This window comes from Emydura macquarii, unplaced genomic scaffold, assembly GCF_026122565.2.
Source record: "Emydura macquarii macquarii isolate MOO-44397 ecotype Brisbane River unplaced genomic scaffold, CSIRO-AGI_Emac_v2 contig_1253, whole genome shotgun sequence".
NCBI classification, from domain to species: domain Eukaryota; kingdom Metazoa; phylum Chordata; order Testudines; family Chelidae; genus Emydura; species Emydura macquarii.
The window spans coordinates 52,113,218-52,139,629 of record NW_027131390.1 but is presented as its reverse complement, the minus strand read 5'-3'; the positions used below and the strand labels follow the sequence as shown (position 1 = coordinate 52,139,629).

At 42.7% G+C, this 26,412-nt stretch overlaps 1 protein-coding gene and 1 long non-coding RNA gene across 2 annotated transcripts in view; one reads left to right on the top strand and one right to left on the bottom strand.

The window, feature by feature from the left end:
- Positions 1 to 1,481: 1,481 nt before the first annotated feature.
- Positions 1,482 to 26,412, bottom strand: part of DYTN (dystrotelin) — a 44,093-nt gene continuing 19,162 nt past the window's right edge. The window contains exons 9-15 of the mRNA XM_067548768.1: positions 24,306 to 24,454; positions 22,618 to 22,786; positions 19,047 to 19,117; positions 9,951 to 10,110; positions 7,879 to 8,383; positions 3,771 to 3,920; positions 1,482 to 2,015 (exon numbers count right to left, since the gene is read on the bottom strand). Of these exons, the coding sequence (XP_067404869.1) occupies positions 3,817 to 3,920; positions 7,879 to 8,383; positions 9,951 to 10,110; positions 19,047 to 19,117; positions 22,618 to 22,786; positions 24,306 to 24,454 (1,158 nt within the window). The 3' untranslated portion in view covers positions 1,482 to 2,015; positions 3,771 to 3,816. The remainder of the gene's footprint in view (positions 2,016 to 3,770; positions 3,921 to 7,878; positions 8,384 to 9,950; positions 10,111 to 19,046; positions 19,118 to 22,617; positions 22,787 to 24,305; positions 24,455 to 26,412) is intronic.
- LOC137153441 (uncharacterized) lies at positions 3,869 to 26,403 on the top strand. Its single transcript, XR_010919807.1, has 4 exons — positions 3,869 to 4,091; positions 18,443 to 18,507; positions 19,015 to 22,322; positions 25,823 to 26,403. It is a non-coding gene; the product is annotated as an uncharacterized lncRNA (long non-coding RNA).

The window sequence follows — 26,412 nt, the reverse complement described above, 5'->3', positions numbered from 1 at the left end:
CCTAAGGGCACTAACTACCTTTAACTAACTGTTAACTATTCTATTCAAAAACAAAAAACTCTAACAACAAAGGCTAACTGTAAGGGATGCTACTTGCGTTTGAATGCAGGAGGCAGACGTTCCGTCTGACCGTCACAGGCGGAAAGAAGGAACTGAGGGGCTGCAGGGTCAGGAGCGCCCTATGTACCGCAGCATGAGCGCGGTACTCCAGGGGGCGCCGGAGCTGACCCTACGGGGCTAGCTAAGGGAAAAAAGTTCCGGGGATCTTTGCACGGGGCGCGCACACACCTATACTGGAATGGATATGAGCAATCACTCGAAGATAGAACTTTAGTTCAGTTTTCTGAACTAAGTTCTCAAACTTTTTGTATTGGTGACCCCTTTCACACAGCAAGCCACTGAGTGTGACCCCCTCTCTCTTAGATATTAACACTCTGTTAAATGCTAAATTTTAATCCCTATAGCATAAATTTGCCCAACCCCCATGGACTCCCCACTTCCCCTTCACCCCTAACCCTTGCACACGCACCCATGTGAGGAATATCACCTGCATGCACACAGCACCTGGTACTGCTGCTCGCTCCCCCTTCGAACGGTGCTCCGCCGTGAACCTCTCGGGGGTTGTGGGGGGGAGCAAGCAGCAATGTCAGGGCTCCCTATATCCAGATCACGTTCCTCACCTGGGCTGCATAAGGGGAGGGCAGAGAGCAGCAGCTCCTGATGCTCACTTCACAGCACAGCCCAGGTGGGGAACATGACCTGGATGCAGGGAGCCCTGACATTGCTCTTTGCTCCCCCGCTCGTAGTCCCCTAGGGGGGCGTGGATGAATGTTGGGGGTGGTGAGCAGTATCTGTGTGTCACTCCTCACTCCCCTACAAGTCCTGCGCTAGGAGGTAGCAGGGAGTCTTGCAACCCCACACCTGGCTGGGGTCAGGGCTCACAGCTTGCAACTCCTATGTAACCATGTTGTGACCCAGTGAGGGGTTGCAACCCCCAGTGTGAGAACCAATGCTTAGTTCATCCTCTCATTTAACAAAGTATCTGCTTCCAATCCAATAAGTCACTGTCACATGCTGGGGTGCAGCCCAGACCAGCGAGGGCTTGTGTCACTCCCTGCCCTGTAACCTGGGGTGCCTAACAATGCTTCCCTGTTGTAGCTCCCAACGTGAGCAACTCACAGCCCGCCTATAAGCATGCAGGTTGCACCCTGTGTAGCTGTGTGACAGAAAATCCTCGTTCAGCAGCTCTGACTCCACCAGCCTGTCTACAATCCCTTTCTGGCTTCTACCAGCCTTGGTTACTACTTGCAGGTGATCCCAACATGCTCCCAGTCCTGGATTTTCCCAAAAATGTGTGTTCTGCACTGTCCAGTCATTTCCTGGGAAGTTCAGATATTAAGGTTTGTTGCTCCTGTAAAGAGTCGTTATTCAACAGTTTATTTTAACAGAAGTTACCAAACAGTTCAGTTTAAATACAGCATTGGACTAGTTTAGATTAAAAATTAAACAAATTTATTAACAAAAGAAGATAGGATTTAAGTGCATGCAAGAGAAGAGAGTTAGAAATAGTTACCAGCAACTAAAAGTGAAAACGCGCATTGAAAAGTCTAAAACTTAATCTAATAAATTTTGGGTCAAGGCTTTGTTAAAATTGGCCTTTCTCATCCACAGTCTTCCAGCAAGATGGAAGCTGACCCTTTCCTTGATCAGGATTTCTCCCAGAAGCCCAAAGGTGCTGGTGCCTTTGTCTTCTTAGGAGAAAGAGAGAGAACTTGGGGTTCTCTGCGCCTTTCTTTTATAGTCCAGTGAACATTTTAAGTGGATTCTTCTGAGGGGTATCCTTCAACGTAAAGTTTATTCAAGCAATAAAGGAGGTAACATGGAGTCTGGTGGTGAAGGAGGGTCCATGCTCTTTTTTTTTCTCCACCTGTCTTTGCTGAAATCCAACTTGTTCTGTTTCCAGTCATCTCCTCCCCGTGCTATCTTGAGGATTCTGTTTAATACTTATATGTACACTGAAGTGTAAACATACATTTCTTTGTTTAGAATATGCCCGTTTAGCAACTTTTGTCAAGTCAGGGCTGTCTGGTTGTGAACATCATACAGAGGGAATTTGTAACTTCACATATAATGCTGTTATATACATTTCGTCATGAAATTATTGACCAGCAAGTTGTTGTTTTCAAATGATACTTCACAAGGCATATTTCATACAAAGATTATTACAATAGTGTGTAAAGTGGCAGGGATGCTTTTGGTCACAGTTATCCGCAAAAAGATCAGAGCTTGTGGTAACACTCAAATTAATAGCTCAAACATGACGCCTAGCCTACCCACCATTATCTCAATCTTCAGCACTGCAACTGTAGAACAACACTATCATGGACAGGACTCTTTTCCGTTACCCCAATTTTATGTCAATATAACTCCATTGAAATCAGGGGAGTTATACTGGTGTAAAACAGATGTAACTATGGAGAATCAGGCCTAAGGACAAAATATTAAAGGAAAGCATATAGTATAAGTAGCTTTTCTTCTAAGTGTCAGCTTAATCCTTTCCTTCCAGATCCCTCTCCTATGTATCAGGAGGAGAGAAATGGGAATGTGGCATATCCAATAGATAAATCAATAGTGATATATTATTCCTCTCCTATCCACTATCTTCCTCATGTTCAAATCTCAGATTGTCCCCCAAGACATCTAAGGCTTTATCTTGTACTGCTGAGTCAATGGAAGCTTTGTCATTGGCTTCAGTGGGCAGAGGATCTGGTGGTCAGCTAGCAACAACCTAAATAGCCATCTAAACCCTTATAAGCATTCCAATGTCTGTCTATATCACACAAACCTTCCAAATATAAACACCATCCTCTCAATATTTTCAATGTTCTGAATGTGTTTGAAATGTTTTCATAATTTGTCTTCAGCTGACTCTCGTAAACATACTGTGCTGGCAACAAAAGAAACAAAGTTTATTTTCTGAAATGTAAGTGCTTCAAGTAACGTTCTTGAACGTTCAGAACAGTTAAAGAGCTTAATGTTACTTGAAGCACTTTGTGTGTGTATGTGTATATACATATAAAGAAACTAAGGGGAGGGACTTCTAAAGCAATAAAATGCCTCTAATTGTTCATAGCTCTTCCTTCTCACCAATCTAGTTACTAATTTAGTAAAATACAAATACCTGACTGTCAGGTGTTGGAGATAATGGACATCTTGGAGATGATGGACAACTAAGGATTTACTCTTTCTATTCAGTGCTTCTGATACAGTGCCTGACAACGTATCAATGAGAGTGGGTGACTAAAGCCATCTCCTGTGTGTGACTGGGGTGAGGGGGAAATGCTCTTTTTCCTGAAACACAAGCAATTATCAGGTACTATAGCAATGAGAAGACAGTATGGGCCAATTCAACAGCTAGTGTATGTTAACATAGCCTCATTGAAGTCAACAGAACTATACTGATTTGCATTGGCCAAGATCTGGCCCTACATTTTCTTCAGGTTAGTAATAGGCTAGGAATATGTGGTACTAATATAAGGGAACATCCCTTCTCTAACACAACAGAAAAGTCTGGTGAAGACCACAGAGAGAGAACTCCATTATGTTAGATGATTACCAGAGCCTGCACAGATACAAACTTTATATCTGCAGCCGATCTATGATCTGCAAAAATGAGCCGTGGATATAAAGTGGATATCCACAGATTTGCAGGGCTCTAATTATTACATTGCATCTGAGTAACTTTAGCGATAACACATGGCTGTAATTACCTGGACAATAGTGCAATGAAATAGTAAGGTTAATACTGCCATCCAATTACTTCCAAGCTGGCAAAGTTATGTGGTTGATGAGGTCAGAGAAGGACCTGCAAACACGCTCAGCTGCAGAGATCAACTCCTGCTTTATAGTAGACTGTTGAGCTGGAAAGAAGAAGAGGTTCTTTCAGAGCACTTGCATACAGCTAAGTCCATGTATGACTCCTTATAAAACTCCAATTCAAGGTAGCTCTGTGGAAACAAAAGTTTTATCTGCTGGCTTTCCTTATTCCATCCTCATTACTGAAAGTGAGGCACCTTGAGAGTTGAGCAAAGGTATGCTGTAATAAGACCATTGATTACAAAGGGATTCTATGTGATTGGGAGGCTGGTTGGGGGGGTCAAACAATCATAGATACTGGAAATAGAAAAGATCTCCAATCCCCCTGTGAATGCAAATTTGTTCCCTATTGACTGCTGAGAGAGACTTCCTCTACAATAATATGTCACCTCCAGTTTTAAATGACTCAAGCATTCAGGGTTAAATTCTGATCTCGCATGAGTGCAAATCTGGAGTAATTCTAGACTAACTGCAAGCTGAGGGAGGAAGTTTAGTGTTATAGTGACAGTACTGCAATAGAAATTGGGCAATCTGAGTTCACAGCCTGGCTCTACCATGTAAATAATATGTTCTTTATAAACTATTAATGAGTTATGGTCAGAGTGCCTCTTCTGATGTTGAGTAGATCTTTACTCCGTGACTTTAATGGGTTAATCATAGTAAGGGAGTAGTCTTTGGGCCCATTCCTAAGCCCCTTCCATATGACAAGTAGGATTGGTGGCATTGAATGTTAAGGTTGTCCAGGAGTTCCCACTATAAGACCCTGTTTTCAGTTGCTTATAACTTTGCTAAACTTTAACCATTTGGGATAAAATTTTCTGTGTTGAATGTCTGTTTCAAGCTGAACTTGTCTGGAAAATTTCAGCCAAAATGGCCTAGCCATTTCTCAGAACAAGGATAGGGAAAAATTGTTTTGACCATGTTAAAAAATTCTAGTGACCTTTTCTTTGAAATACTCTTGCCCCCCTCCCATATTTTTGAAGCAGGGAGTAGAAATTCATCAGGGAGTGGTCTCTTTGGCAGGGATGTACCTCTTTCTATCCCAGGGAAAATCTGCCCAAAATTGACTAAGTTATAAGCCTTTGAAGAATGGCAGTTAACACATCTCTGCTGAGCATGTGCAAGAACTTAACAGCTAAAATCTTCAGAGTCCACCCTCACTAAGCCTGCTCCATCCCCTCACAGCTTCTGCATGTGACTGGATTGCACAGGTGCCATCCCCACATAGCAACTCTGAGCATGCTTCTCCAGGCAAAGTCAAACCTTCCTTGTAATGGTTATTCTGGGCCAGGGTGGGGCTGGCACTGGAACTTACAAATAGGGAGCTTGTCTCTCCTGTGCTCTCAATGACCCCCTACTGGCACTTAGCTAGCCTGGAGGAGAAAGCTGTCTCATTTGAATAGAGGTAACAAAAGCTGGACTGGGGGAGGAGGAAGAGTGAATTGGGACAAGGAGTCTGGTGAGACTGGGATTAAAGGAGGGGGAAAAGAAACTGTGACTGGAAGGTATTGTAGACAGCAGAAACTGGGACTGGTGGGGCAAAGAGACGAGGCTGGAAGGCAGGTAGGGGAAGGAAGAATAGAACTGTTGGTCAAGTAAACTGGAACTGGGAGGTGGCGGGGGAGGAGGAGCGGGAGGCAGGCAAGAGTCCTGTAGAAAAAAATAGCATGTGATCACACTGAACCACTGACTCATAATGCACATGCACAAGGGGGCTGAATTAAAATTGCACAGGCCATCTTAATTCTGGCATTTTCCAACTCTTAATGCTTGACTTTGCAATCTTAATAATGTTCTTTTAGCATTGTGTTTTATGTGTGATAGATATTTATGGGCATTGGGAGGGCCTGGGGCCTTGCATGATAAGGCCCAATAGAATGCTACTGGATTTCAGTTTTTAAACAGTTACATTATTTTTAAAATATTTCCCATTCATTTTTACAGCATTATTTCATCTTCTTGAATCCAACTCCCCCCACCTTGAAAATCTATCCACCATAACATGGAAGTGCTATAAATCTAGCCACTTCCTGTCAGTGAGTGACATACAACTACAGGTTCCTCAGAATGCCATGTTACTCCCTCCTTAGTAGTTTCAGCACCAAGAAGCACATCTAACACAAATATCCTGAGATCCATTGTCTCAGGCCTCATCTACACTTACTGGCAAATTCAGGGGCAGTCAATGGGAGATACACAAGCTATCGACTTCCTAAAATCTGTTCTGTATGCCGTCTCCATTATACTGCGCTCACAGGAAATGCGTTCCTATTGGTACAATGTTAGTCTTTTTCCAGGGGTGGATTTATTAAGTTGATTTCCGGATCCATTGAGCAGGTCTTCACTTCCACTCAATCGATCTCGCGAAATCGATCTGACGGTGGCAAAGTGAAGACATACCATCAAGGTAGGTCTCAGGATGTGTGAGGTCCACTCAATGAGCAGCGGCAGTCAAAAAAGCTAACAATGTTGGGAATCATTAAGAAAGGAATAGATAATAAGATAGAAAATATCATATTGCCTCCATATAAATCCCTAGTATGCCCACATCTTGAATACTGAGTGCAAATCTGGTTGTTCATCTCAAAAAAGATATATTGGAATTGGAAAAGGTAGAGAGACAGGCAACAAAAATGATTAGGGGTTCTTTTGATTAGGGGAAGCTTTTACATTTGAGTAGAGATTAATAAGACTGGGACTTTTCATCTTGGAAAAGATAACTAAGGGGGGATATGATAGAGGTCTATAAAATCATGATCAGTGTGAAGAAAGTAAATAAGGAAGTATCATTTACTCCTCATAATACAAGAACTAGGGGTCACCAAATAAAATTAATAGGCAGCAGGCTTAAAACAAACAAGCATTTCTTCATACAGCACACAGTCAACCTGTGGAACACTTTGCCAGAAAACATTGTGAAGGCCAAGACTATCACAGGGTTCAAAAAAAGAACGAGTAAGTTCATGGAGGATAGATCCATCAATGGCTATTTGCCAAGATGGGAGGGATGCAAAACCATGCTCTTAAGTGTCCCTAGCCTCTTTTTGCCAAAAGCTGGGAATGGGTGACAGGGGATGGATCACTTGATGATTACCTCTTCTGTTCATTTCCTCTGAAGCACCTGGCATTGGTCACTGTCGGAAGACAGGATACTGTGCTAGATAGACCACTGGTCTGACCCAATATAGCCATTCCTATGTTCTACATCTCCCATGCATTTCAGATTTTCGTGTAAAAGCTTTCTGATAATGTCAAAGGATGCAGTAAGGTTTAGTTACTGCATGTCTAGCAATGAAAGAAATTTAAGTAACACAAGTTATCTTGTTAATAACATGCTGTGTCACCAAAATATGTACAAATTGATGAAAAACAGCAGGTGCCATGATTACATACTCTGGAACATCTATTAAGAGGGGATGTGAAGGAAACATCCCCTATGTTTAAAGAATGGATGTGAACTCTGGGCATCCTTTTTAGAGTAATTTTGAACCAGAGAAAAAAATTCAACTGAGATCTCAAATTCTTAGAGAAGACAAGTAAATGAGCACCCTCTTGCTGGGAACAAAACCTGCTGAACCCCTAAAGCATTTCTAAAGGTGAAATCTAATTACACAGAAAGACTGAACAATATTCCCCGAGCACAGGTGTGAGTGGTATTTAATATGCATCTCACATGCCACCTTTACGTTCTAGGCAATTTCTAGAGGTGCTTGGGGTGCAAATGAGTGCAGCTCATGACCCAAAGTTTACATATCAAGGCACCTCATGCCAGACTCAATGGGCTAAATTCTCTGTCAGTGTCAATGGTGGCACTTTTTAAAGTCTGTGATGCTGCACTCACTCAGACCAGAATAGAGTTTGGTCCATCAGGTTTGATTCTCTATTCACCCACCTATATATGTCAGGAGTAGCTCCACTGAAGTCTAATAAACTAGGCTGGAGTAAATTGGATGTAGCTGAAAAGACAATCAAGCTCAGTATTTCTGACTTGGGAACTCTTACCTGGTTGCAGTTGAAGAGACAAAGCATCCTTCAGCTTTAGCACTAGCTGCTGCAGTTCCTCCTCCTCATTCACTTCCTTCTTATTAAATGGTACTTCTGCTACAGTGAGACTAGGAGCTCTGGTTATAATTCCCCAGAGAAGGTTCCTGGTCTTTTCAGGTTGTGATACCCCCTCCTGAGATGTCAGAGGAATTCCCTTCTCTCTTGATTTTTCATGCTGTCCTGTTAGCGGATTGCCATTCTGCAGGAATACTGGCCCCAAAGTGGTACCTGATGATCTCAGATTCATTGCAACTGGATCACTCTCTGTCTGCAGTAGCTGCCTTTTTTTTGCAGAAGAGGAGGAATCCAGGGACTTCCACTCAGTATAGCTAGTGGTGACGGGCTTTGCCAGAGCTGAATCTTGTCCGTTGTGAAGCCTTCTTTCCTCCCAGGGGTTCTCCCTTCTTGGCATCATATTTGGGCACAGTAAAAATGAAGGATGGTTTGGTGCTTGTAACATTGCCTAAAATGAACACAACACAGGAAACCTCGTGCTTATAAAATCTGATAAAAATCCAATGGAATCCTGTTAAACAGGAAGGATGGTCTTGTGTTTAAAGAACTGAAATGAGATTCAAGAGATCTGGTTTCAGTTCCCATCCCTATCACAGACAACCTGTGTGTCATGGGCAAATCAGTGAATCTCCATGACTCAGTTTCCCCAACTGTAAAAAGGGGATAGTAATGCTTTCTTTGTCTGTCTTGAGTAACTACATAGTCCGTCTTGAAAAGCTACATTCTCTTCATATGTTTGTACAGCACTTAGCACAACGGAGTCCTAATCTTGGTTGGGGACTTTAGGCACTCCTACAGTATAAATATAAATCAATAGAAGTTATTCCATTGATGTCAATGGACTTTGGATAAGGCCCATAAAAACTCTGGTGTCTATCAAGAAACACCCTGTCTTGGCTTTTTTTCTTCTATTTATCCCCTGCCTCATTTTCTGTGTATTGGGTCGAATTATATTTTACATAGGCTTCATTCCCTAATTTTCAATGTCTCAATTTGTTGTAATTTCAGTCTCAAGATACCATACCTTATTATGCCAGTAAAAAGGGGAAGTGATAGTAGCCCAACACTTAATTTGCTGGAAAATTATTCTAAAAGAATTCAACTAAGAAAATCAAATTGCATGCGCATATATGTGTGTGTGTGTGTATATATATATATATATATATATATATATATATATATATATATATATATATATATATATGTGTGTATGTGTATATATGTGTGTATATATATATATATATATATATATATATATATATAATGTGTGTGTGTGTGTGTGCATGCATGCAATTTGATTTTTAGTTATTCTTATAAATGTGTATATATACACATGCAGAGTGTGTGCGTATATGTGTGTGTATATATATATATATATATATGTGTGCATGTCTGATTCATACAAACAAATTGCATGTATATCCAGCTGTAAGATGGGATGTATTCACATAGCTAGTATTTCACATGAACTAGTATTTTAAAGAACATCATTTAAACTTTAAAAACCAAGAGTTACTTTAAATTAATCAGAATTAAAATATTCAGGGAAAAAAAAGCAAAATAAGATATTGATCCACAGCAGGGAAAGATTTTCCTTTAATTGTCAGACTAGATCTCTAATTCTTATCTCCTGCCAATGTAAAATTGCTCCTTAGAGTGCACTTTCTTGTGATGGGTCCAGTCTAGCTTTAGATGTACCGAGCAATTCTCTTTGGAGACATTTTTTATGGTTGGAATTTTTCAAAGGGGTGCTCTCACTCTCTCTGATTATCTTTATTTGCAGTGTGGTAGTGCCTATGAGCCCCAGCCATGAATCCAGGGCCCCATTGTGCTAGGTGCTGTACAAACATTAGGAGCTTACAATCTATCTATCTATGTATCTGTATCTAAAAGACAAGAAACAACAGGGAGCACAAAGGAACACTGAGACAATGCTGGTGCACATGAAAAGCAGTGCTCAGAGCATGCCAATAGCTTAATCATTGTCAAGATTCTTGGCACATTGATCTCTGTACCTTTATTTCCTGCCTTATTTGCTGCAGCTCCTCCTGCATGCTTTCATGGTTTGCTATCAGGACTTGGAGCTTTGCTTCTAGTTTGCCGCTGTTGTTTTCCTGGGTGTTGTGGAGGAGCTGCACTTTGTCTTTCCATTTCTTTAACTGCTTTCTCAGGTACCTGCCGGGCAACAGAAAGGGACAGGAGAGTTACTGGACTAAATGGACTCCATGCACACTCCCTAATGCAGAGCATGAGTGAGAACAAATACTGTTGCTGGGCAGATGCAAAGGGGCCACTCTAGGAGTTGAGATGCCTCCAAATAGCATATGCACAGTGGGCTTTCCAGGAAGCCCAGGACATGGGCAGGAGAGAGAAGGTGTGACCAAGATGGTCCTGGGCCCGATGACTCCACACCCCTGTGCAATGGCTCATGGGGCCATCACAGCGGGGACAAGAGATGGGCTGCCCTCCCCTGTGCCTGGCAGTTCTTAAGTTGGGGAAGTGCAAGCTGTCTGTCCTAGGTGCAGAACAGGGATGAATCATCCCTATTGTTTCCTGAACACGTTTCTCCTTGCTAAGAACCTTCTGTGTGGCCTCCGTTAGAATGTAAGAACGGCCATACTAGGTCAGACTTATGGTTCATCTAGCCTAGTGTCCTGTCTTCCAACAGTGACCAATGCCAGGTGCTTCAGAAGGAATGAACAGAAGAGGTAATCATCAAGTGATCCATCCCCTGTTGCCCATTCCCAGCTTCTGGCAAACAGAGGCTAGGGACATTTTTCAGAGCATGGTTTTGTGTATCCCTCCCATCTTGGCAAATAGCCATTGATGAACCTATCCTCCATGAACTTAACTAGTTCTTTTTTGGATCCTGTTATAGTCTTGGCCTTCACAACATCCTCTGGCAAGGAAATTGCAAAGGTTGGCTGTGTGTTGTGTGAAGAAATGCTTCCTTTGTTTGTTTTAAACCTGTGGCCTATTAATTTCATTTGGTGACGCCTAGTTCTTATGTTATGAGAAGTAAACTCTTCCTTATTCACTTTCTCCACACCGGTCATGATTTTATAGACTCCTATCATATTCCTCCCCTTATTTGTCTCTTTTCCAAGCTGAAAAAACCCAGTCTTATTAATCTCTCCTCATATGGAAGCTTTTCCATGCCCCTCATCATTTTTGTTGCCCTTCTCTCTACCTTTTCCGATTCTGAAATATCTTTTTTTGAGGTGAGACAACCAGATTTGCACTCAGTATTCAAGATGTGGGCATACCAGAGACTTATATAGAGGGAATATGATATTTTCTGTTTTATTATCTATCCCTTTCCTAATGATTCCTAACATTCTGTTAGCTTTTTTGACTGCTGCTGCATATTGAATGGATGTTTTCAGCGAACTATCCACAATGACTCCAAGATCTTTCTTGAGTGGTAACAGCTAGTTTAGACCCCATCATTTTATATGTATAGTTGGGATTATGTTTTCCAATGTATACAATACTTTGCATTTATCAACATTGAATTTTACCTGCCATTTTGTTGCCCAGTCACCCAGTTTTGTAAGATCCCTTTGTAGCTCTTCACAGTCTGCTTTGGATTTAACTGTCTTGAGTAATTTTGTATCATCTTAAATTTTACCACTTCACTGTTTACCCATTTTTCCAGATAATTTATGAATATATTGAACAGTACTGGTCCCAGTACAGACCCCTGTGGGACACCACTATTCACCTCTATCCATCCTGAAAACTTTCCATTTATTCCTACCCTTTGTTTCTTATTTTTTAAACCAGTTACTGATCCAGAAGAGGACCTTCCCTCTTATCCCGTGACAGCTTACTTAGCACATAAAGGAGCTGATTGCACAGAAAGTTTCTACAGAGGTCACTGTTCTTGGAAAGATGCTGAGGTTATTACAGTCAAAAGTGCTACCCACGCACGTAGTACAGCAAGAGAATTAGAGACTGTGCATACAATATCTTCTCATGGCAGACAATACAAAATATCACCCACTTTTCTAATCTAGAGGTAGAATTTTATTGATAAGAGTTGCCCACAGGATAGCAATATGGCTGTGTCTTGCCCACTGCTGAGGCGGAGACAGAGAGATAAGAGCTGGTTAGCACTAGAGCAGCAAACGAGCTGCGAGTTCTCTCCACACTTCTATTACACAGTTTATCAACTTTCCATTAGATAATGTGTTGGTTCACATAAGCAAAAAGCAATGTTGTTATAAGGTAATCTTTTACTAAAAGGCTTCTTCCAGATCTGTTTTAGAAAGAAGAAACACATCAGTCAATATGCACTCAGAAAAACCTACACTAGGGGTAAAGACAGAGCTCATCTGCTCACTTTTCTCATGAAAGTAGCTCCATTGACCCCTTCAATTGGATTATTCATGTCAATTGAGAAAAATTTGGCCATAAGGCCTGTAAAAAGTCTGGACACGCAAAATTAACACTAGCATTAGATCTGGGTTTAGAAAAGGTTTTTCCATCCTGAGAGGTTTTTTCAGATTTAAAAAAAAAAATTTCCCACCCTGAGATGGGACAAAAAGTCAATCTCAAATTTTTTTGTGAACCAATGCTCTCAAAACTTTTTCAGATCGAAACATTTAATTGGAATACTGACCTTTTTAAAGAGGGGAATGGGCCGCCCAATTGGTCGGGCCACAGATCTCCTCCGGGGCCAGGGCAGGACGGGAGATGACAGCTCCTCCAACTTTGAGGGTCTCAGAAGGTGCCTTGCAAAAAGCGACCACATTTTTATTCCTGTGCACATCCCCTGTTTCCTGATGAAAAATGTTTTATTGGAAAATTCCTGACCAGCTCCACTAGTCCTTTAATGGCCCTGTCCTGTGAGGTTCTAACCACCTTCAGCTATTTCTGTGCCCAATCCTGTCAGCAAACATGCACATGAATAATTTAACCTGTGTATTTCTCCTGACTAGGAACGAAGGGGACTGCTCCCCTGAGCAAAGTTACTCATTTGCCTGTTTACAGGATCGGGTCTTTCTTGAGTCAGGACAGAGTACATTATCAAAGGAGCAGGATTCACAGGCATCATTTCAGCTGCCATTAACTTCAATGGGAGTTGAAGATGTTCAGCATCTCACATGACTAGCCCCATGGATATGTCTACACTGCAATGTAAGCCTAACCCCCCAATTGCACTAACCCAGGGCTCGATTCCAGGGTCCCCCAGCACAAGGTACAAGCACAAGTCAAGCTGGGATCCAGGGTTTCAGCCCTATTACTTTGCAGTGCAGATGCAGTCCAGTTGACTCACGTCCCAGTAGTCTGACAGAAGTACCCCACAATTCCATGGGAAAACTTCCTTAGCCCTCTCTCTCCCAACAATCTCCAATCCGCTCTTCTGAAAACGGAAGCCAGATCAGCGTTAACACATTCTCTTCTGATCACCAAACTGCAAGCACATTATCAGAGTCTTTAGGCTTGCAAAGGAGATTGAACCAATCAAGCCTTTTGCAAAGCGAGCTGCTTCATAGTCACAGGAACACCAGCCACATTTTGGTGAATCTCTGGTGCGAGGCCAGTAAAACTGTGGACTTTAGCAAAAGCACCAGGAATGACTATGCGTAACAGCATATAGCTAAAAAGCTGGCAGCTCTGCAGACTTTTGGACAGGTGGTCAGTGCAGGGAGCATATTAAAAGGCTGAAGAGCGAATGCAAAAAGACTAGGGGCAAGAACCACACCTCAGGCAACTCGCTAATGAGATGCCCACTTTATGATGACTTTGACCGGGTACTGGGCACTGCACCCAGCACAGATCCAACTGTGCTTCATGACCACCTGGTGTGCCAGGATGTTGTCTGCTGGCCCCTCAATTGAGCATGAAGACTGATGGGAGCCAGGAGCAGGCTTCCAGTGAAGAGCATGCAGTGACTCTCTGAATGAAACCAGTCCCAGAGCAAGCAGTGGATTAGGATCAACAGCTAATTCTTCGTCCCTACTCGGAAGAGCTGTTTGATTCCCCCTACCCACTGCCAAGCCTGCAGCAAACCCAGTGGAGATGGAAACTGCCCCAGAACTTGGTAAGTGTATGACTCAAATTTACAATTTATTATTATAGTAATGGGAGAGATTTCTGCTCCAGGAAGCAATGCAGAAATAAGTCCCAGATATCAGCATGTAGCATTACAATAGTGGATTGTAGCACAGTGCTGTAGCATTCTCCTTCCCTTCCCACGACCTGTGGCATTCAAAATGGCAACTTGGAATTTCAAACATTCATAAATAGCTGTAAAGGTTATTTTAACTGTTAAGTCACAGATGTTTGTTAGGGTCATTCATGTTTTTCTCTCAGTAATAAGAAATCTGCCACTCTGTAATCACTACTCCTGGATCCATGGACCTGCCTGCACACAGAATACTGTTTCCCAAAACACACAGTTTACTATTTCCAAATCTAGTCCATTTCAGTTAGAGGTAATCCATGCAGTCTGTGAGTCACAGTCATTTCTCCAAAGTATGAGTGGGGTGTCAATGGTTTTCTAGAAGTGTGTTAGGATTAGGTTACAGTCCCGTCCATGGCCCCAGCACTGTTAGGAAACCCCATTCACTCATTCTGGAGGTAACAGCTGGTTTTATCTTTAATGCCTGCCACCTTAAATCACATGCCTGATTGCCTCAATAGCCTCTGCCACCACATTACCAGCAGTCGACTTGCCAGCCCCAAACTGTTTGACAACAGACCTATAGCAGTCTGGGGTAGCCAGCTGCCAGACGGTTATAGCAACTCACTTCTGGACTGGCAAGGGTGACAGTTGTCTCTTTACTGTGGAGGCTGGGGGTAAGCTGCTCAAATCTCCAGAAATGTGGCTTTCATCATGCAAAAGGTCTGGAACCACTGCTGGCTACCCCAGGTCTGCATGACAGTGGTTCCACTAGTCTGTGCTTGTGGCCCTGCACCAGAAGCAGTGGTCTACACAGGGGGCATCAGCGGCTATGCCAATTATACCAAGTCTACAATGCCAGCATACTCCTTCACCTGCATTGCCTCTTCCTCCTACTGATCCATCAGTAAATCCATTTTGTCCTGACCCACAACTACTTCAGATTTGGAGCCAATCTATAGCTCCAAGTCAGTGGCATAGCTGTGGGCACCCGCATGGCCCCACAGTATGCCAACATTTTTATGGCTGACCTAGAACAATGCTTCCTCAACACTCATCCCCAAGAACCTCTTCTTTACCTACGCTACATTTATGACATTTTCATCATCTGGACCCACGGGAAAGAGTCCCTCGAAGAATTCCACCAGGATTTCAATAATTTCCACCCCACTGTCAACCTCAGCCTGGACCAGTCCACACAAGAAATCCACTTCCTGGACACTACAAAACAAATAAAGGATGGTCACATTAATACTACCCTATACTGAAAACAACTAACCGCAATACATATCTTCATGCCTCCAGCTTCCCCCCTGGACACATTACACGATCCATTGTCCACAGCCAAGCCTTAAGATACAACTGGATTTGCTCCGATCCCTCAGACAGAGACAAACACCTACAGGATCTCCATAAAACATTCTTAAAACTACAATACCCACCTGGAGAGGTGAAGAAACAAATTGACAGAGCCAGACGGGTACCCAGAAGTCACCTACTACAGGACAGGCCCAACAAAGAAAACAACAGAACACCACTGGCCATCACCTACAGCCCCCAACTAAAATCTCTCCAACACATCATTAAGGATCTACATCCTATCCTAGCAGATGATCCCTCACTCGCTCAAGCTGTGGGAGGCAGACCTATCCTTGTTTACAGACAGCCCCCCAACCTGAAGCAAATACTCACCAGCAACCGTACACCATACAAGAAGATCACTAACCCAGGAACACCCCTGCAACAAACCCCATTGCCAGCTCTGCCCACACATCGACTCTAGTGACACCATCACAGGTCCTAACCACATCAGCCACACCATCAGGAGCTCATTCACCTGCACATCTACTAATGTAATATATGCCATCATGTGCCAGCAATGCCCCTCTGCCATGTACATTGGCCAAACCGGACTGTCACTATGCAAAAGAATAAATGGACACAAATCAGACATAAAAAATGGTAACAACCATAATCCAACTGGAGAGCACTTCAACCTCCCAAAACACTCTGTAGCTGATTTGAAAGTTGTTATACTTCTACAAAAAAAACTTCAAAAACAGACTTCAAAGAGAAACTGCAGAATTGGAAGTCATCTGCAAACTTGACAAATCAAACCGGGTCTAAATAGGGACTTGGAATGGTTATCTCATTCTCACCTCCTAATCAATAGTTGTGAATAGGCCTCAACTACTCTAACTGAATGGACTTTGCTTATAACTAACTTCCCCATTATTGTTCCTTAACGTTAGATGTGTATATATATATACCCCCAATCTGATTTCTATTCCTTACAACTGACTAAGTGGGTTACAGCCCACAAAAGCTTATGCCTGCAGAAATTAAATTTGTTAGTCTTTAAAGTGCTACAGAACTCTCATTGTTTTTGTTGTATACAGACTAACACGGCTACCCCTCTGGAACTTTTCATCAGGTATCTTGAGTGGGATAGAAAATGCCACTGAAATGTCCACCATCACTTCACAGACACTATGCCAGGTGCCTGACAAGCATGACAGCACAAGCAAGAGAAATTCATCAAACGGTGCCTTCTTTATGTTGCTGGCTCTGGTAGCTGGGAGTGTATGGACCTCACTGATTGCTTGGTGGGCTGTGTTGGTGGGCTATTCAAACTTCCTGTAATGTGTAGGGCAGGCAGTAATGTTTTCCCACAGTGCACCACTGTCCTAGGGCTACAGTAGCCATGTTTCAGGGTGTGTGTGTCATATGCTAGGGACTCTGGAATATGGTTACTTTGACTCGGGTCTACATGTTGCAGTGTGGCTGCCAGAGCCCCAGGTTCAAGCATGGGTTAGAAAAGTATAAATGTAGGTTTAAAAAACAGTGTAGATGCTCAAGCCCTGGGTTTCCTAACAGACGTCTTCTGAGTCAAGCCCCATTAACTCAGAATTTACATTGCAATGTAGACATACCCTCAATGAGAGGTGAATGTGCGGGAAGGATGCAATCATAAAAGGAAACCATAGCCATTTTGTTTAGTTCTCAGTGTGCAAAAGTTCAGAAGCTCTTGTCCTTATTTATAAACAATGACACAGATTTTATGGTTTACAGATTTTAGAATAGGATTGGCATCAAGCAACTGTCTTACTTTGCTACAATTCAGATAAATCAAGAACAGAAGGAACTAAACACGCTTAGGCTTGAAGCCAAGTTATTTGCTAGTGTAACTCCAGGACTTCAGTGGAGCTATGGTGGCACAAACTTTGGCCCTTTGCATTTATGCTCATACTTATCAGAAATCCATTCATAACAACAACAAAAGGGAAAAAGGAGAAAAAGTTACGGTCTCTGCATGGCCCAAGTGACAGAAAACAAAAGAGTAGAAAAATGTGCATAGCTTAGGAATTACTGTTTTAATATTTCATAGATTTAAGGTCAGACAGGAGCATTATGATCACCTAGTCTGACCTCCTGTATAATACAGGGCATAGAACATCACCCAATAAGTTCAGTATCAAGCCCATAACTTTTACAATGACATCCAGTCTTGATTAAAGACTTCAAAATAATGGTGAATCCACCATGTCCCTAAATAAATATATTCCAGAGGTCACTTACTCTTTTTTTTTTTTTTTTTTTTTTTTTTTTAAATTGCACTTTATTTCTGTTGTAGCTTGGCCTAGCAGAGACAGAGATCCAGACACAGAGGAGCTTGTATCAGCAGAGCTAGCTTTGGAAATTTTTATTGTTCTGGCTGTAAACTTGAAACTAACACCAAAACTAAAACTTAAAACTTTGCATTGGGGAGGGGAAAAGTGCTCAAGCATTTAAAGGGACAGGACATCACAATTTCTAGTTTGAATATCAACATTTAAGACAGGGTGGGAATCCCAAAAGTGCTCAGTGTTCACATAATTATATTCCTAGTAAAGGAAATGATAAAACACCTATTGACTTCAGTGTGAGTTGTTGGGCCATCCCTGAGCACTTTTAAAAATCCCACCCAAAATGTCTATTTTTCTTACAGCAGAGTTCATTTTCCAACCAGTATTTTAGCAAACCTAAGGCTGGCTAATAATTATATGCACTGGGTTTTCATATGGCCGTGAGTCTCCCACAATAGTGATCTCACACCAGGAGGAGGAGCTGTCATTGAAATCCAATTTACAATCAAACTGTGAATTTTTTTAAGGACATTTTTGTTGGTTGATGCTGTGAAGTTTTTCTTACCATGGCATAGTCAAACTGTTTAGCTGAACAACATGGGTGCAGATCCAAATTTGCATTCTAGGAGTTATTTCCAACTTGTGTTCTGGAAATGGCAGGAGATTTTTGCTCATATTAGTAGCAAATAAAATGATAATATTATAGTAATCTAGATAAGGACTGGGACAATTGCTACTTATATATTTTTAGTCTTTTGCAGGGATGATAGGAGCTGGAATATCTTGCTTGTGCTCATGAGGAACCAGTAAAAACAGGTATATTATTGTAACAATATTTAAAGGGAAATTAATAGGTGACAACACATATTAATGAGGTTCTCTGGCATGGCTCTTGAGAACAGGAAAAGCAAATAAAAGGCCACAATTAACATATACTGCATTTAATGCTATATATTGTTTATATATTACTGCATCATGTGTAAGGCTATATTCTTCCCTGGTGTAAATTGGCATAGTTCCTTTGATTTAAATGGAACCATGCCAATCTACACAGCAGAAAATTTGCCTTGTCAAATTGATGCCAACATGGCAGAATTAAGAATAATTTAGCATTCGCAAACTGTCTCATTGAACAATGTAATGAGATCTGTCTCCCAGCATTTGACAGCTACACACCAATGGATAAACACATACACACGGTGCAAGGATAAAAACCTTTCTCCTGCTTTGGGTTGGAAACGAAGGGCTGGGACTGGGAGGAAAAAAGTAGTAATGAGTTAACCAAGTCATCTGGTTTAATATTAAAACAATTATCTCCACTAGGCTTCATCTTTGCTGTTAACACACCTACCCACCTTCTCTCACGGTGAAGTGCTTTGATGGATTCATGAGTTTTTAACAATTCTGCCTTAATAAAGGCTATTGCCTATGGAAGAAAGAAAGAAAGAAGATTCTGCTTTGACTTTTACCAGTGTGGTGCTTGTAATATTTGCTAGTGTAAACCTTGCTATATGCAGTTATTTCACATTTAGGGCATGTCTACATTAGAGTTTACTTGAGTTGATTGACTGTCATTAACTGGAGGTATTAGCACATTTCTAACAGATAGTCTGGACCCTCCCCTATGGCTCATACTTTTCCATTGTGCCTGGAAGCAGATTCTCAGGAACTCCTAAGCATCTTAATTTGAAGCATGTCTGATCCAGTACATTCTCTATCTACCTTCTGATGAAACAGGACTTCCAGTCTGTTTCTTTTAAAGCAGCACTGAAAGAGCTCCACAGTATCAGCGTAGAACAGAAAAGGAGAATAAAGCTCCCCAGAAAGAATTCTCAGCCCCTGGAGAAACTAAACTAATCAACAACCAGCATGACAAGCTCCTACATTACCTCACCCAATGGAGAAAGAATACATTGCAGGAAGCCCAAAGACATCAGTCCTGTCTGTCTCTCTTCTGAAATGAGCATCTGCCTGGCGAAGTGCTCCTGCTGTGAGCACCTGCAGATGCTTACAGCTGCTACTGCTGATATATGCTGGCTGACACTGTTTCACGTTCTCCATGGAAGTACAGCTCCTGAAGAGAGGTCTTTAGAGGCAAAGCAGGGGTGTGATGGCAAAATGGATAATACATGGGGATTGAGTCTCTTTTATTCCATTCTGGAGCTGGGGAAGGGACAGAGGGGGCAGGAGGCAAAATTGGTCTTGAGCCACCTTTTGTGCTTCCCCTAATCTAGAACTATTTAAGGGGCTGCCTACCCTGAGGTTACTCTTGCTTACACTCTGCTTCCCATGACTCCTGGAAAATAAAGAAAAGCTGTGGAGTAGTGCATTCACCTACATACACCCCCAGGATGTCCCTATCATGGCTGCTGTGTGGGGGTTGGGTGCAGGGTTGGTTTAGAGCCTTTATGCCAATTCTACACTGGCTGGAGAAAATCATTATTCTGGGTGTATCTTCAAGGGGACTGTTTCTGCCCCCTTTATGCTGTCACAGTAGCACAAAATGGCCTGAGCCTAAGTGAGAATGAGGCCCATGATGTTCTTTCTTGAACTGTTGTTTTCAGAAGGGAGGGGTGATTATATTTTGGCTACAATCTCAGCTGGAGCCTCTAATGTGCTACTGTAATGCAAATAAATAACAGAACAAATAACCATACAATGCAAATACCTGTGTGTGTTATCACATTCAGGCAGTTAGGTCTGGATTCACAAAGGACTTAGGTGATGTGATGCTCAGCATTACAATACCTTACTTTTAGGCACACAGCATATCACAGGAACAACACTGTGATCTACACAGCCTAAGTTAGGGGATTAGGTTCCCTACACAATGAACAAGGAGAGAAAGGCACTTCAGACTGTAATACACAAAGCCAGCAAGAAGGTGGGGTACTGCCTATGCTAGCCTGTGGGAGATGCCAACAAGAGGGGTGTGTGTTAGGTGCCAATCTTCATGAGTGGGCGATGCTTATAATTGCTAGTGAGTCTCAGCTGTGAACCTTCTTCCGGAGTTAGGTGCCCCAAGTGTTTTTTGCCAATTGCTGGGGAGAGGAGGGTAACTCAGCTGGGCTGTGAGAGACTCCTGGTTCAAGTACCCCCTTCACCTGATGAAGAAAAGGGATTTGCCACCTCCCAGGTGAGTGCCCTAATCATTGGTCAATAGGATATTCTGATGTGGGGCTCCCTCAATATCTCCCGTTGAAGGTGTGTATAAATAAAGCAGGGGCCGGGACCCTGGGTCTCCCACCTCTGGGGTAAATGCTCTAACCATCAGGCCATAGAGTCATTCTTATGCTTGCCACTGCTCTCTCTGGACTATTGATATAATTTGTCCAAAGTGGAACAGATTCAACAGGAGAGATTGAGGGACACCCACATCAGAATATCCTAGAGCCCAATGGTTAGGGCACTACTTGTGAGAAGTCAGATTCCTAGTCAAATCACTTCTCTTCATCAGGTGGAGTGGGTACTCACAGCCCAGGTGACTGTCCTAACTACAGGACTAAAAGTTATGAAGAAGCAGATCCTCCTTCCCACCCCAGCCATTTTGTATGAGCTCACCTGTAGAGCCCAATCTGGAAGGCGTGCTGTGAGCATACTGATGGAATTGAGCTCTGCATGCAAGTTAAGCAGAGGAATGTCTATCTTTCAATGGCTCTTTAATTGCTCTGGGTTTAGGTGGAAGAAAAGTGTGCAGCTGCCTGACATGGAGCAGCAGTGCACATACCTAGGAGCAGAAATTTAGGGACCTTTTACTCTTGAAAATTTTAGTGCTTAGTGAGTTTAGGTACCTACAGGGTCAGTGGGAGTCTTGTGAATCACATGGGAGCCTAAAAACTAGGATTTAGGTGCTTAAATCTGGGGTTTAGATGCCTAAATCCCTTTGTGAATCTGGGCCTTAGTCACTGTGCTGGGGTATACAAACCCTAGACTTGTTAACCAGGAGTTAATGGAGCCTGAGCCCAATTAGGCCAGGGTGGGTGTTTCAGGCATAACTGATGATCATACCCAGCTGGGAGGAGCTGGGCCTTCCTGAAGGAAGGAGCAAGGGCAATAGGAAGGAAGAAGACCTAGATGAGAAGTAGCTGGAAAGTTTAGGTGAACTAAAGGCAAAGAGGTGGTAGGGCCTAAGGGGCATTTGGACTGAAGTCTGAAGGGATACAGTAGCAGCAGCAGCTACAGAGAACAAGAGGGTACGGTGGGAGTCTCTGAGGCAGGGTCTATAAGAAGTAAGGAAAGGCTAGAGGAGCTGAGTAGGGCCTGGAGAGTGGATCACTGCAGGAACCTTGACATGATGGTTGCAGTTGGTAGGAAGAGGTCCTGGGCTGCAGCAGCAAGGAGTCTGACAGTAGACTATTACTACTTGGTTCAGTGTACCTGGAGCTGGAGGGTGTGGATTTCCCTACCAGCCTCTGGAAAGGTAGCAGGAAGCACCTGAAGAGGGGGATAAGGAGTGGTGCCCCTGAGAGAAGGGTATGAAGACCTTTTGTAAGGACAAAGGACCTTTTCTAAGGACTGTTATTGGTTGGACTTTTTGTTATGCCTAAAAGGGGTGGAACTAAAATGTAACCTGGCCAGAGAGCTGAGTTGCAAGATTAGGCAGACCAGGGCAGGAGCAACTATTGAAAATGGTGAGTCAACCTTTCCTCAGTCACCAATATTGAAACATGGTCAAGTTCTTTAAGGGGTGACTCTCACTCTGCCAAGTTTCCAGGTTCTTGATTTGTTCCCCTCACTTTCTCCTGCTCACTCCCTATCTCCAACATGAGAAATTAACAGGGTTGAAGTTAACTAAGGGGACATTTTAGGATCAGTATTTAATAGGTAGCCTGAAAACTGAATGGGAATTGTTCTGGGTCTCCCCTCCCCACCGCTTCAATACTTACCTTGATTTGTTCAGTGTAGCTCTATCTTGTTTTTGCTCACCTGAGCTGATGTCCTGTCCTGTGCTGGTGCCCTGTTGTCATTCTCAATCTGCTGCACTGCAGACCCCTTTTCAACTAAGTGCTTGGGTAACCCTGGGGCTGGTCTACACCCTGAGGACAACAGGTAATGCTTGGCAGGCTGTGGGGAGGTGCTGAACTCTGCAGAGGGCCTGTATACCAGGAAAAAAAGCAAAATTACATTGAGGATGAAATGAGAAGTTCAACAGGAGAACACTTAAGTTCCTTTATCTGGAATCTAGAATTTTCATAAATAAAACTTCTGTTTTCAATAGAGTAATAACTAAGCATCATGCCTGAGAGAATTTTGGATTAGTTATGTTCACTGCTAGCTGGCACCATATTTGGCTTGAAGAATAGATTACCTATAGTAAATGTCATTTTGTTTATTGAATGGAGACCATAAAGTCTCTAGCATAGAATTCCAGTTCCCCTCCATTTAACAACAGTACAGCTGCTATCTCTTTCAACTTCCCTGGTTTCTTAGCCATTGGCAGTAGAGGGCCAACTGAACTAGGCAATTCAACTAAGGAACATTTTAGAAGGCCAGAAATCCTGCAGCCTAACTTGTGCTAGGCTGGGGTACTAATGATCCTTTTAATGACACCTGGAATGGCAACCCAAAATTCTGTGCTCTCACTGATGGCTCATCTTGCCCAAATGTGATGTAAGCAAAGCTCCATCAAGTTACCAAATGACCTTGTGAACTCAAAAACGGATTAAGGTAAAGTTCATGTGAAGAAGAGAGATCTTGTTGCTAAATTAAATAAGGAAATATCAACTCTGAAAGAATTAATGTGCAAGTTGCATTCCATCACATTCCATGCTAAGGCATAAACACTTAAGCAATATCTCAATGACCAAAAGCTTGTTGATGCTGTTTGTATTCCAGCAAACTATTCATACTCTAGCACTAGTCCTTGATTAATCTGAATGTATTGAAAATATTGGTTTCTAATAACATTATCCACAGTGGGAGGTGCTGACTGGTAGTAAGTTTTGCAAAGCTGGGCCTGAGATTAGGTATGATAGAACATGGCACAAAGATATAATGTTAGGAAGGGAAAACAATAATGTTGTGCCTATTTGTGAATGGTGCCCATAATTCTAATTCCATCTTTGTTGTTTTTACATAGCTACTAGTGTGACCCACATCGCTATAGTACTCAAATGTGTAGGAGGTTCGTGTAAGAGGTCATTTGCCTTCAAGTTCATTAATCACCTACTCTGCTGCCAAGAATCATAAAGGGTTGGTGGATTCTCTCTGTGGGGGCCATGAACAAGTTCCAAGGGCAACTGTGACCACTTTCTCATTCTTTGGGGGGAGAGGAGCAGGAATCTGCAAAACTTTCTGTTGTAACATGGAGTCATGGCGTGGAAAAGGTTGTCAGTCAATGTCCCCATAAACTGTAATGGATACTTTATGGGCACAGTATCAATATATTGTGCAAAGACTTGAGTCAAATGACTGGTATTTAAAAATAAGTATGGAAAGAAGCTGCTTTGACTACACAGTTTCAACCCTTTCATTCTGCAATCTTAATTTGTGTTTTATGGACTGATCACTGAAATTGCTTCTATTTTAGAATTGTTAGATGCAGGTGGTGAATGTGCTACAGTCTCTTCAAATTCACAACTCTGGTATAAATATGCTGGGACAGACACACTCACAGTGCTTGCTCATGTTCTGGGAAGTTCCCTCCCTCCATCATTTCCAGCATCTGCCTTCTCTGAGCCTCCTTTCTTCTGCAGCGCTCTTGAAGCAGGTTGTTTCTGACAGTGCGTAAAAAGATCTTTGCATTTTCCTTTGCTGACATCTGCTGGAACAACATGTAACAGAGAAGGGAGTGGATTTAAAACAAGGCCTGCTCAGAAGCAGCAAGCAGTCAGTCAACATTGTCCCAGTCATAGCTGAGTGATGCTATCCCCTCCATCCACAAGAAAGCAAATGTAACTCCAGAATTTTGTGGATACTGGCTAACTTTAGTTGCTCTTCCCTAGTTTGCCTGAAATTTAATAGAACCCTCCTTTAATATGATTTTGTATTATAGATAGGATTGAACCTACTGCCCCTCCTGAGATTGGCCTAGTTCTCCACTCTCCTGCACTTTGTGTAGTCCTTTCCTGCTGTGTGAAGTGAGTGTAAAATACCATTCTGAACTGGGAACATTTGATGCTCGTTATACACCTAGTACACCTACATGGGACTTGGGAAAGGGCAAATGAAAAAATGATTCAAACAATGTATCTTCTGCTCATTTCTTACACTGGTAATAAAACTACCACAAGGTATTACTGGTAAAAGAAAAACAGCAGTGACATTTCAAACATTGGTGCGTGGGGCAGAGAGAGACAGTATAGAGGATGGGCTATACCATGGTCAGTAGCCACTCATGCTATTTTCATCTGAGTTTTTTAGTATTTTCTGAATCAGCTCTTGGGCACGGTAAAGCCTATGCGCAGTTTGGCTTAGAGCAGGGGTGTCAAATATATGGCCTGCGGGCCGCATCTGGCCCGCGAACCTTTTTGATCTGGCCCACGTTCGGCCAGTGTAAGTGAGTTGTGCTGACGCATTTCTTTGCGTATGGCATTGCCACTTTAAGAGATTTGCCGGCAGAGGCCATTGCCACTTTAAGAGAGTCTTAATCCCGCCACCAAAAAGGGGAAGTTGGCCCGAATTTCTTGGTGGAGGGCATTGCATGGCCTCTGTGAAATGCAGTTTGTGAATTTGGCCCATCACCATCAGCGAGTTTGACACCCCTGGCTTAGAGAGTAACTGTGTCTTGTCAACTACTTTAAAACACAGCGCAACACACCTTAAGACCCTCATTCTGCAAACTAATCCCTGTGACTGGAATCGTATGGCTTCCTGGGAACCAATTGATTTCAGAGAGGTTCTGTGCAGGTGTAAGGGTTTCCCCTCTGTGGATCATCTTGCGGCAAGCTGTTGAAAACTCAGAAATTCTGCAAGGGGAATCCCATCCTCACTGCTCTCTGTGGCTTGTTTGTCTGGCTTGTTTGTCTCATTCACCTGTTCTGTCCCATTTCCCCCCTCCCCCTTCTTTTTAAATTTATGAGCTCTGTGGGATAGACTCATTTACTATATGTTTGCACTGTGTCTGGCATCGGATTGTGACGTCTATGTGCTATTGCTGTAATCTAGTCCATTTAATACATTATTTTCCTAGATGTGGTGGTTTTCCCCCTGTGGAAGAGGCTGGTGTCCTATAACTCAGAGGTGATCTCCTTGGTGTCTGTGCCTGCACACTGCCATCAGCACAGCTTCAGTGGAGCCATGATGAAAAAGGAATTGTCCTGTCAAGCACAGCCTGTGGGGCCTCCTCTTTTCGGGCAAAGGTTGATTAAACCAACTTAAAAGAAGCTTTATTGAGGAGCTCGCACAGCTTTAGACTGAATTAGCTCCTGAGTGGACACGTAGTGGGGTGGAAAAGAGGGGCAAGGATGCATGTTTCCTCCAGCCACACACCAAGCTCTCTTCCCTCCTACCCACTCCCCAACCACTTTGCATATATAAAACCCTGACGGCCCCTTCCACAGGTCCAAAAATGGGATGGAGGATGCCTGGGGTTGGTGACCTGACATACCCCACACACAGGAAGAGACAGATTTTACTCCACAATGCCCCCTGTGACTAGAAGGTGTGTTTATCTCAAAGCAGAGTGAAAATTCTAAATTTAAAACCGCACTTTCTTCTTTCATTCACCTAATGTTGCTGGGCAGCTACCGTGGATGTTTCAGGGGGAGTGATCTGAAACAC